Source organism: Prionailurus viverrinus, chromosome A1 (genome assembly GCF_022837055.1).
Source record: "Prionailurus viverrinus isolate Anna chromosome A1, UM_Priviv_1.0, whole genome shotgun sequence".
Taxonomy (NCBI): domain Eukaryota; kingdom Metazoa; phylum Chordata; class Mammalia; order Carnivora; family Felidae; genus Prionailurus; species Prionailurus viverrinus.
Genome location: NC_062561.1, coordinates 99,464,863 through 99,478,115, shown reverse-complemented (window position 1 = coordinate 99,478,115; position 13,253 = coordinate 99,464,863). Strand labels below are relative to the sequence as shown.

General features: G+C 39.3%; 1 protein-coding gene across 4 annotated transcripts in view; it reads right to left on the bottom strand.

The window, feature by feature from the left end:
• The window catches only part of PRR16 (proline rich 16), a 313,309-nt gene that overhangs the window by 98,656 nt on the left and 201,400 nt on the right, over nt 1-13,253 (bottom strand). For 3 of the 4 annotated variants that reach the window (XM_047876619.1, XM_047876600.1, XM_047876608.1), the window contains one exon: nt 7,719-11,213. In XM_047876619.1, coding sequence (XP_047732575.1) covers nt 10,458-11,213 — 756 coding nt within the window. In that variant the 3' untranslated portion in view covers nt 7,719-10,457. Of the gene's footprint in view, nt 1-7,718; nt 11,214-13,253 lie in introns of those variants that run through there. The other variant, XR_007155960.1, reaches the window with a different exon arrangement.

Genomic DNA, 13,253 nt, shown 5'->3' with positions numbered 1-13,253 from the left:
TGTGAAATACGAGCGGTGCGTTATAATAACCTTGGTTTAAATGGTCCAAAATACAACTAAACTTTCACATGTTAAGTGTGTAACCTTCATTTTCTTCCATTGTATTCAGGTTAATCTTTAAGTATAAGATTTCAATTGCTCTTCCTTTCAGTTTCCTTTTCACTTCCTTTCCTTCCTTTCGCCTAGCACTTTCTGCATATGTGACAGTACCTTACATTGTTAGCTCAAATTTTCTAGCTTACTTCTTCTTCTCCGCCCAGATTCTGATTCTCACACACCGGTATGTAGCAATCTTTCTTCTCCTAGGGACCGTTTGTCTTAAGTGAATAGGAATACATTTTACATCAAAGAAACTTACATTTCTGCACATGCATTTGCATGAGTTTGTCCTAGTAGGAGGTCAATTTTCTAACCTACTAAGTGATGGGTCTATAAGTCTCTTCTAATTTAATACTGTATGTTTTGTTTCCCAGTGAAAGCAAATGTCCCTTTACATAATTTTGTGAAGACAAACAGTAATTTGCATTTATTTAATTACTAGTTTATTACTAATTTAATTACTATGTTTTCCACATACATCTTTATGTTTCCTGTTTTTAAAATTTTTACCTATGTTGTAACCATTTTACCACTGTGGTGTTTTTACATTCTTAAAAATGTTTTACTTCATTGATTGGTTGACTGATTGATTAGGAGAGGATTTGAATAAATGGTGGGAATCTGCACAGCAAGATTTACAAAACCACAACAGGAAGGAGAAGTTATTTCAGGCCCGCGGTACATGTCCAAGAAAAGGTGCAGTAATGGAAGTAATTCAGGTCAGGGGGTCAGTGACTGAGACCATGTGGCCGGAACAGTCTTACCAGTGTTGGGCTCCCTAGATGGGGAGGTTGTAAAAGCAGCCTTGGGAGGGTTTTTGCTAGAACTGCCAGACCCAGTTAAGAATTTTAAATAGATTGACCTGAGCCTTCGAAATTTCTGGACTGAGCTGAAATGATGAAAGAAAAATTTCTTTGTTGGATATCTGCAGAATCAAGTGGAAATTCAGGCAAGAGGTCAAGTGACCAGGAAGGTAGCAAACGAAACATTGAAAATGAGCTAAAAGCCTCTCTGAGTAGAGTGTCACTGGGAATAAATTACAAAAACGAAAGACAGTTGGGAAAAAATCCAAATTACTTGGGTAAAAGGCACCAGGGAGAGGCAGAAATTAAATACAGCTGCAAATTGGATTTTTGATGATCAGATTTATTAGAATGTCATATGGAGGAACTATTTTTTTTTTTTTAAGTTGGGCACGAAGCCCAACACTGGGTTCGAACTCAAGTCCCTGAGATCAAGACCTGAACTGAGATCAAGAGTCCAATACTTAATGGACCTCCACATACCCCTGGAGGAGCTATTTTTAATATTAATTCTCTGTAATGATAATTAAATCCACTTAGGAATCTATTAAAAAATCAGAATGTCAGTAGTGTATCTCAAATAGCAAGGAAAATACAGTCGTCAATTGGTACAATTGTGAAGTTTTAAAAAGGAGGTAAAGTAAATCCAAATATCTTGTTTTTGTCTTGAAGTGTTGGAATTGGTAGAAAAAGTTCTGGATAACCCTGGACTGTTATTAGCCATATTTATTTATTTATTTATTTATACTTAATCCATAAATTAGTATGATCAAAAATTTTAGTCCTTAGTCCTTGTGAAAGATACCTCACTGAAACATGTAATCAAATACATGACAGACTTTGCTTAAAGCAAAACGATGGTTAATGCTTTGTCAGATTTTAATAATATCATTGATAAATGATGTTTTTAATCACAAACATAGACACTTTCTTTTTAAACAAAAGCCTGATGACTTAATCTCTTATTCAAACAAACACTTTTCGAAGATTTATAAAGGCCTAATGGTATTAGACTTTAATTAGTTTGACAAATTAAATTCTAAATGAATTTATTCATGTACTATTAAATATTATCATAAAAAATTAAAACTAAGTTACACTTGTCAAAACAGTTTAATGAGCTGTGCTTTCTGTTGTAGTCACCTAGGATTTCTCTCATGTGCCTTTTCTGACTTACTAATTCATAAAATTAGCTAATTTATAAATTAATAAAATTTAATAAACCAAAAATGAGACTTCTACATATGAACTGGAAAGTTCTAAGAAAATCATAAGTTTACTTGATCGTATAAGTATAAAAACATCCAAGTAAAATAATTACTTTATAAGTGACATGAATAAAATACCATTTGCATGAATTTAGGCAAATACAAATCAATCCACCAGATTAACAAGGAGCAGGGCAATTTGACAAGAAACATGGCAAAATCATAGCAATGATTGGCATTTGTTTGAAGTTTGAGGTTCGTAAGGTACTTCACATTCATTAAATGATCGGGGCCTTATGACAATATGTTGGAAGGTGGTATACTTTAAGGAGAAACAGAAAAATGTTAGCGAATTGGGTAGCAGTGGGGGATGGTTAAGTGTGTCAAGGTGACTATAGTAGAACTAAGATGTGTGAATGGGGCAGTGTGGGCAACAAGTACAGATCTAAGACTTTGCAAGGTAAGAGACAAAATTAAGCAAGGGAAATGCAGATCATCTCTAATTTTGTGACCACAAGAGAGACATGAATTGAAAAGAAGTTGGAGTTGGAACCAATAAATGATATCTGGAAAGAATGAGGTGGAACGCATTGGTGATCCTGCCTATTCGGTAGCTCTGCAGACTTGTTGAATCCTGAAGTTGCCTATTCATGTGGCTTTGTCTGATTTCCCTTCCAGCCTTTCTGCCTACCAAAGAGCTTCTGTGTATGGTCCTGATGCCTTAGAAGTTCATTTAGGGTTTGTGCAGAAATTGCAACATCCTCCTGTTGATATTACTGTCCTCGCCCCTGACATGTAAAAATAAAGAGGGTTGGGTGATCCCAGAATATACAACAGGGGAGGATAGTGATTCAAGAGCCTTATTAGGTAGAAAAGAGGGGCATTTTTATCTTCATTTTAAAGCAAGCCCTAGACTTGGTTTAGCAATTTGACCAGGAACACGTGGGAGTTGGAAAAATTGAGACTCAAATCCAAGCATTCTGTTTTCAAATTTACATTTTTATCATAACACACTGCTGCCTAAGTGAATATTATAAACACACGACATAATTTATATCATCAATGACCTAAATTTCTATAGTGGTGTTTCATACTTCTTTGGACTATTCTGGATAAATAAGTGTCTTCAAATTAGGTTTATCTATTCTTCTAAAGATAATTATTCATATAGTCACCTAATGTCCTACAAAAGGAACTGTAGAGATTTGACTACTGAAAATTTATTTATTTTTATTTATTTTAATGTTTATTTATTTTTGAGATAGTGCCACCGGGGTAGGGGCGGAGAGAGAGAGGGAGACGGAGGATCCCAAGTGGGCTCCGTGCTGACAGCGGTGAGCCTGCTGTAGGGTTCTAACGCACTAACAGTGAGATCATGACCTAAGCCAAAGTCTGATGGACAACTAACTGAGCCACCCAGGCACCCCGACTACTGAAAATTTAGTACGCGAGTCTAAAATGCTGAACTATCACATGTAGGTTGGTGAGTATCCTCAGAAAGAATGTAAATATGGTAGCTAAAGGCTGTAATACAACTTATCCCTCATCTTAGTAAATGCTGTCAATTCCCTCCACTAAGTTTTTAGCAGGGCTGCTGTTAAGTCCATTTCTTTCCTCTCTATCTTTGTTTAAAATACGATGTCATCCTAATTTATGATGAGATTAAATGAATATCAAGTAATATGAAAAGGAAAGGACGGGAAGGGGTCTATAATAGTCTATAATATACTCGAATTACACACACACCAAAAAATTACTCCTTTAGGAACAGTGGTAGGTACGACTTGTACTCATGGATGTGCAGATCTCCTTTCCTTTCTTGGGCATATGGGGACTACAGTGACTAGCTTTGGCCAGTGACATGTACAGAGGCTGAGATGAGTGCACAAGTTAAGTAGCTCCATCCTCTGTTGTGGTGGTCCTGGAAGCGGACACTTGACCAGATGGTGTCCCTACAAAACCTGTAGAGCCCAGACTGCTGAATGGCTGCCTGGAGAGCCTCCTGGACTTAAGATGAACTTTGAGTGAACAAGAAATAACTCAGATCCTCCTGAGATATTATGGTTGTTTGCTACCATACCTAGACTATCTTGACTTACAAAGAGAGACTGTTCTCCTCTCATGGTATGTCTTTTGACAGCTTCAGACAAGTTCCAGTGAAATAGGGACCTTCAGCTACACAGGTCACCTGTGCACAATGCAGGGGCTAGGCTTTAGGCAGTCTTGCAATTCTGGCTTGGCCACTTCTTGGCTCTATAATCTTGGGCAGCCTGATGCTGGAGCCATAGCTTCCTCATTTGTAGAATGTAGATAATGATAGTGTCTAATACATTGGGTTGCTATGAGGGAAAATGGTATTACAAGGGGAAAATACAACATACAAAACACGTAGAAGAATGTTTGGCATACAGGAAGTCCTTGATGAGGGTTAGATATCACATGTTTTGTCAATATCAACCCAAACCTACTCCAGGGCACTCCACTGTTTTATTTAGTTGGTCCAAATTTCCCTTTGGTGGTTGGGAGAATTGATAACTACACTATCAAACAATGGAAAATCATATCTATAGTCTAGTAACAAAAGGATGAAAAGTTTTTAGTAAAGAGAGCTCTAATGCGCTTGTTCTTTAGTGGTTCCATGGAATGGATCAGTTGCTATTTTTAGTGCATGGGTCAATGTCAAATAGATGAAATTTACAAATGAAATACAGGTAATGGAAGTGACATGTTCATGGTCAAAAGGCATTCATACTAAGAAATCAAAACTTCTTAGGGAAAGAAACCAAAATAATAGACAGTCTTTGAACTTAGGGGGAAAAAAAAAAACCTGAAAGGTGAGGCTGCTGATATAATACACGAGAAAATGAGGCTGGCATTATTCAGCAGCTCATTCATTTTAGACGGTTGCTAAATTGCCTGAAATCCCTTTTATATTCTGCAAAGATCAAACATATTAAGAATGTCAAAATAGCATTAGGTAACCCCTTCCAAGCGTCAAAATAGCTGCTCAGAATAAAGGAAAGATTTGCAAAGTTCAGGGCAATGAAGAACATAATTAAATGGTGATGTGATGGGGGAGAAATTATGGGGAGTCAAGCTGGCATGAAATGCCAGCTCAGTCACTGACTAAGGGATTGATTTTGGCAAAATACTGAAACTGAGGTCCTGGATTTCTTCACTTGTAAAATCAGAGTAATATCATCTGTCTTACACATTCCTATGAGAACTTAGAGAAACTCTAATGTATGTAAAGTTTGAGAAAACAGTTAATAATATTAGCTTACCTATCCTTGATTAAGAAGTCAGAATTAGGGGCGCCTGGGTGGCGCAGTCGGTTAAGCGTCCGACTTCAGCCAGGTCACGATCTCGCGGTCCCTGAGTTCGAGCCCCGCGTCGGGCTCTGGGCTGATGGCTCAGAGCCTGGAGCCTGTTTCCGATTCTGTGTCTCCCTCTCTCTCTGCCCCTCCCCCGTTCATGCTCTGTCTCTCTCTGTCCCAAAAATAAATAAACGTTGAAAAAAAAAAAATTTAAAAAGACTCTGTTTCTAAAAAAAAAAAAAAAAAAAAAAAAAGAAGTCAGAATTATAAGCAATATTTGAGAGAGGGTTATTGGCAGAGTGTCTTTATGTTCCACTTTAGTTTTTTTTTTCCTCAAAAAGACCAGAATGATAAATCCAAGGGCTTCCAACATAATGACACCCTACATAATTCCTGCCCCACGAGACGTGCCTACCTCCAGTTTCATGTTCACCACCACTGTGTGCCCTCATGGAAGTAACCCATCTGTCATTATTTCAGAATCAGGCAACTTGAACGATTCTAAAAATCCAAAATGTTTGGTCTGAAAACTTAAATCGACCTAAAAAGCAAATCGACCTGGAAAATGTCGTGTGGTTTGGTGACAGCGTCTAGTAACTGTGAGATTCTGTGCATTTTATCTAATTATGAGATGGAGGCTTTTCACAGAGCTTTATTGCTCATAAATCATCCCCTCACTTAGAAATCATCAGTATGTACCAAAGTACATCGCACTGCAATCTGCTACAAATTCAAGGGCAGCAAAATGTGCTACCAATAGAGAATCAGGGGAAAGAAACTGAATCAGGACAACTGCCAGACTTGACATTGCATTACTGCGTATTTTCCATGGAAAAAAGTTTGGTCAAGGAAGGCACCAATTCGTGACTTGATTACATCATTCCCAGTGCAATTAAACATGGACTACTCAAGCTTTTCTTCATGGAGCATCCAAAAATTAGATTTTGCAGAATTTATTAATATTAATAAATATTAATTCTAATTTGCTATAATTAGAATCTGTAGATAAAAGGTTTTGCATAGACAGTCTATAGTCGCTGCTCCTGGTAATGCCAAAAGCAAGCAACTACTGATCTGTCCAAAGAAAGTCAAATAATACCATGCCTTAGACCTTTATTCATTAAATAATTAGATGCAGGCAAAATTCAAATGCAAGACTTTTTAGGTTAATTAAACCACTTCAGTTAATACCAGGCTCATTTTCCTTTTTTCTAGAATAATGTTAAGCTAATGAGGGAAGGTAGGAATATAATAACAAACTGGAAGAGTGGCACATTTCTCTTTTGGCATGCCCTGTATTTTTGAGCAGATATTTTAAATTTAGCTTAAGCATGACCTAAAAAAAAACAGTTTTATCTCCTTTTATAACTGCTGTAACTACGTAGAGACGGAAGGGAACTCTGGTCAATTTTTTACGTTCTCTTTGCCTTTCTCAGATAAGATACAATAACCTCCTAAGTCCAAATTGGGATAATCGTTGTTTAAACTAGCAAGACAAACTCTTGCCTAGGCCAATTTAATTAAAAGATAGTACTTTCAAAAACATTTTTTTAAATGTTTATTTATTTCTGAGAGAGACAGAGACAGAGTGCCAGCAGGGGACGGGCAGAGTGAGAGGGACACACAGAATCCGAAGCAGGCACCAACCTCTTTCAGCACAGAGCCCAATGTGGGGCTAGAACTCATGAACCATGAGATCATGACCTGAGCCAAATTCGGAAGCTTAACAGACTGAGCTACCCATGCACCCCTAGATACTACTTTAAAAACAAACAAACAAACAAACAAACAAAAACATATGTTTCACTCTGAGTGTTGCCATAAGCAGCAATCCCCTCACACCTTTTGTAGGAACATCCCCTTCAAAAGAGGATGGAGGCTAACTTGGGGGTATATACTCCTCAGGGAAATGAAAGGCTCCGAATGCACACTGGGAGAAAGAACTGTCCTGAGGGGTATGAAATAGGAATTTTTGTTTTGGAATCTTCAGGAAAAGCAACTATTTGCCCTGTTTTATGATGATTTAATGGATGATGGGCAGAATTTAAATTTGGAAATCAATGTTTTCTGATGATAAAAATGGCATTGCCACTTATGAAACTTTAATTAGAAGTTTCCAGGCAAATATTATGATGCCTATGTTCATTGCTTTTCATGTTTTAGAAGTTTATATATATTTAAAGACCTAAGTTCCAGGGAATGTTTCAAAATTACCAGTTGGGAAAAAATACATTGGCCCAATATACTCCATACCTTTTTTTAAAAAAATGTTTATTTATTTTTGAGAGACAGAGAGTGAGCATAAGTTGGGGAGGATCAGGGAGAGAGGGAGACACAGAATCCGAATCAGGCTCCAGGCTCCAAGCTGTCAGCATAGCATCACCCAAGGCTCGAACATATGAACCAAGAGATCATGACCTGAGCTGAAGTCAGACACTTAACCGACTGAGCCACCCAGGCACCCCCAATATATTCCATACCTTAATGAAAAAAAATGAAATAACATATGGAAATAAACTCAAAAGAAAGTCCCAACACTCATATGATCTAACATTAATGCTGATGATATAATAAAGTGTAATAAGAGAAGAAGGTCAATACCTCTTATCTTTTTTAGGTTGGGATTTAATTCAGCTTTCCAGGCCAAAATTTACTTGTAAATGTGTTGAACAAAAGCAGGTATTGTCGTTTTGGCATATGTCACCAATCACACTTAAAAAGATGATTTCCCATGGGGTACCTTTGGTCTATACTTGGAAGAAGAGATGTGAATTTGAACCTCACTGGTTGTATCTAAGCATCTGGCTCAATGTCCTTACTGGATCAGCATGAATTATTCAGCTTATTCAATCTGCTTTATTGCAATGGAGTTATCTACTCTGTGCATGATTTGTGGCTGCTAAGAAGCTCTACGTTGAGATCCATATTGGCTCCCAGACATTGACAGGTGTCAGTGTTTTGAACTAAAAGCTAATTATTAGGTCACACATAACTGGCTATGGAAGGAAGATGGGCTGAAGGGAGAAAGCTGCATGCATTCAAAGACTGCTTATAACACTACATGGTCTAACAATGGATACACATTGGAAAGAGAGTAATTATTAAAACCTAGAAAGATGATGAAGTCTTGGATTTATTCATATCAAGCCTCAATGAATGCATGAAAATGTTAAGAATATAATATTTTGGTATTTGGTGAGTCAATTCTTTATTTACTTGGGTCAGATTTATTAAATATACTTATCAAACAATTAATAAATTTTAGATGATGGCCTGTCTTTATAATTGGTCTTATGTTCTGTAACTTTCTGGAAAAAAAAAAAACAACACTGGATTTATTCTGCTTGTATTATCTTCATCGCCAACACACACAGGAAAGAAAATCATGCTGAGTAAATATGCAACATGACATCCTCTATTTTTTTACTCATGAAATTGTTCCTTCAAAAAGTAATGCCTATTTTTTTTTCTGTTAATCTGCCTAAGGTATGCTATCATCTTTTAAAAGGAAGTTGTGAAAAAAAGGATTCCAAATTAACATAATACGGCTTGAAAACAGCGAGAAAGAAATATGACTATCTCCCTGTAGCAACAAAAAATTAAAGTTTTGAGATCAAAAGCCAGATAGTCTAAAAGATTAAAGCATTCTTTATTAAGCTGCACAATAAACGAATTTCCACCAAAGATGAATGCCTCTACTCTTGCCACGTCATGGACAACTTTTGTTCAGGTATGCACCTGTTTTCATAATTCTAGGACAGATAAGCTCATTTCTAGTTCACAAAATATCCGATCAGTCCACATCACAGTAGTTGGGAAGTTAACGTGGTCCATGGATGGGTAAGTGATGTAAGCTGGAAAGTTAGACTTAAGAGAGGGCTTTTGTAAGATGTTAGGAGGGAAGGATTTCTTCTCTTCCTCCTAAAATATGACAAAGACCCCTGACATATTTCAACTCTGAGGGGAAACAGCGTTAAGGCTGATACTAAAAACATCCTATTCCAGAAGCGTCTTTATTTTCCGCTGTAGTTCTGATAAATAGGTATTTCCTTGAAGGCAGAGAGCTTGCTGATGCAGGAGGCAAACCATCCCACTGCTTCAACATACTGGTTTATGGTATGTCCTGGAGGAATGCTCAGTGTGAGGAGGGCCTTAAAGGGCTTGGCCATGTACTGGGTCAACGGGACACTCCATATACGGTCTTGGGGGGACCACAATACATCCTATGAAAATGCGTGAAGTACTATTTATGACCTGACTATGATAGTGAACTTGGAAAATTCTGGCATATGCTCACTGTAATCTTCTCCACACTCTGTCAGAATAGCTACCCATTTCGGTGAAATGAGTAGGGATGAAATGAACCACTGCTGCATTTTAATTCTGAGGAACATCTGATTTTGCCATTATGTACTGTTGTTTATTGACACATGACATTTCCACAGACAAAATCTTTCATTACATAGATAGCTTGAACATATAATTGTATAGTATAGAAAATAAACTTTTTGGTATTGTTCTCAGCATTTAATAATGTAAAACTAGTGACAAACATCTTTAGAAAAAAAATAACAAAATAGTCCTTCAGTATTAAAATTTCTTCCTAAAAAGCATTGGGTCGAAGTTGGGGGGGGGTGATATGTTATTAATGCATAGATGAGTTAGGCATGAATAAAATGAATCTAATTCCATCTCTTATAGTAAACCAAACTATTTGAAACCTGCAGATCACTGTTTATCACAGGTCAGTTAAACACACACACACACACACACACACACACACATAGCATATTCAGCCTTTTCATGGTTCTGTGGTTTCTAGTGATGCAACTTTTTAAATAACATAAACCTGGGATAGAAACAACACATGGCATACTTACCAGGTGGTTTTTTTATGCCCCTTTGCTGAATGCAGAATTAATATATTTGGGCTTTTTATTGCTTGAGTAGAAAGTGCTCCTTACTTATTATTTTATGTTTATAATATAGAAATTAAAAAAAAGCACAAAAAGTTTTTGAAATGGCATACATCACACTGTGGTAGTGGTTGATTTCCTCAAGATCGTCTTCTGTGGTTTTGGTGCAGTGGAAGGAGGCACAGTTGCAGGTCTGAGAGGGGGGAAGCTGTGACTGTGGCTTATTCCCAGTCCCCCATTCTCTAGGGGGAAAGGAGGGAGGTGGGGCGGAGGAGGAAGCGGGGGGACTGGGTGAGGAAGCTTTCCCGGTGGGTGGACAGGTTCGCTGTGTAAGTGGACCTCCCTGTTTTTTATGTTATACCGGGGGTCACAGTCCGGACAGTAGCCATGGTACTGCACTTTCTCATTAAACCGAACTCGTTCCCGAGGTCCTGCCTGGAGACACCTGTCTTTTTCAGGTCTGTGCATCAGAGGCTGTGCTGGAGCCTTGTCCAAGGTACCGGGGGGGATGCAGCAGACATCTCCGTTGGGAATTTTGTTCGGCGGCCCTGGCAAGCCTCCGTTTCGCAGAAGGGTTCCATTGGTCTTTAGAGGATTGACGGCTGGCACCACTCTTTGGGGGTCGTCACACTTCACAGGTGTCAACCGTGGGGGAGGCGGCGGAGGGTTTGGCTTTCTCAGGACGGTGAGGATAGCAGAGGGGTGTGCGGGGGGTTTAATGAGAGGGGCATTGGCCTGCACTTTGATCTTCTCTATGCTTGAGGCCGTCGTGCCGCTGGAGCTACTATTCAGGGTGTCCGTCTTGGAGCTGTCGGTCATCTCATCCTCCAGCTGTAGGTCAGAGGTCAGGGTATCAATCTGGTCAACCACCTGGTGGAAAGGACAAGGTAACTGTGGTGAAGAATGACCCGAAGCAAAACATCCTAGAAACGATGTCTCCCTGTCTAGCTGTAATCGGCTATGTGAGTCCTAATGAATACTGGATTGTGGATTCCACTGTTGCTCAATGTTATCATTAAAGAAATTTATAGAGGGGCGCCTGGGTGGCGCAGTCGGTTAAGCGTCCGACTTCAGCCAGGTCACCATCTCGCGGTCCGTGAGTTCGAGCCCCGCGTCAGGCTCTGGGCCGATGGCTCGGAGCCTGGAGCTTGTTTCCGATTCTGTGTCTCCCTCTCTCTCTGCCCCTCCCCCGTTCATGCTCTGTCTCTCTCTGTCCCAAAAATAAATAAACGTTGAAAAAAAAAAAAAAAGAAATTTATAGAATGGTTACCATAGGAGCGTCGACTGTTTGATAACCTAAGGATTTCACATGCCCGCCATATAATATATGACTTACGTACACATTCTATTCCCGACTCTGCTGAACCCACCAAAGATAAAAACATAACTGATGCACAAACATAACTTATTTTTAATATCAAGGGGCAGGGACTTTCTCCCGGCTCAGCATGTAGAAACCTATGGGACAAACCCTAATCTCGTGCTAAAAATGAGAAAAGCCAGCTACTCTGCAAAATCATCACTTTTCTTGAGACCATCACAGAACTGAGATCACAAGGATTCCCAATGAACTGAACCGGAAAGAGTCCCCAGCCCTCTATGGAGAGAAAGGACACAATGACTGCTTCACCTCTGGCAAATCACAGGAAACAGGCAGCCTCCATGAAAGCGAGGAAACAGCTAGAACTTGAATGAATAATTAAAGGTGGCATATGTGCTATCATGACAATTTAGAATCCCTAGGAGCTCAGACACAAAACAGTCTGTCTTCACTCATTCCATGGGCCTCTCACATGGGGTGATGAGGGTGCGAATAGAATGAATGAGTCCCTCCTGGGCACACAGGCATAAAACCCCAGGTATTTCCCAGATCTCTGTCCCTTATAAAACAGATCACTTAAGCATTAAAGGAAGAGGTTAAAAAAAAAAAAAAACCTGTAACATCTAAGACACAGGCAACAGTCTCCTGCTTCTGAGAAGGGGTAGGAACCGCAGCTGTTTGACTTTGGGGAAGGGGGCAGGAACTTCTCTTGGACCCGGGAACTTAGGCTACAGATGTGTGCTATCACTTGGAGGAGGGACTCAAGTCACAGAATCTTGAGACCTGCCCTAGACACAAAGCAGAGTCAGGGGCATCAATGAGTCTTGCAGAACCATCAGACCATGATGCATGCCCCTACCTAGTGAAGGAGAATTGATGTGAAGACAGAGAAGTCAGAGGGAGCACCTAAGGCAATGCAGTTCTAAGGATGTTTGGCAAGGTCACGGGGGGGGTCACGGTGTTAAAGCCACTCATGGAAGGAATCTAGCATCACCCATAACAGGCTTGCCTTAGGGTCTCAGTCCTGTCCAGTCATTGTCTGGAGGGCAGCTCGTGGGAAGCAAAGCATGTGCTCAAATGCTGGGTGTCAGAACACAGTCATTTATACTCCCTGGGTCAGATATCTCCGAGTCCATTCTCAGGGTTGCCATCAATGAAGACGGAAAGGTTACAGATTACTTTTTAAATAATTCATTTTTGTAGGGAGATAGTCTTTTTTATCTCACATCTCCATATGCAGATTTTTCTCTCCTAATTCGGGCCTAGGTTTGTTCAACTGTGAAGTTGGCTCTTTGACACATGGTGGCAGAATTGGGCTCAAAATGAAAACATCCAAAGCATCCAGAATTTAGGGAAGAGGTAGAGATTTCACCTCTTCCTCATGAGGGTCTTAAGTGACTGCTTCTTGCTACTGCTGCCAGAGCTCAGCCTTCTATTTTAGCTCCTAAGTACTGTATATGTTAAATCCACTTCTCTGCATTTTCATTTCTTTGGTCCTAGTCTGAGCCACCATTATTTACCATATGGGCTCTCCAAAGTCACCTTGCTTCCCCTTTTCATTTCTGTAGCGTCAGTGGATTTTTTAAAAA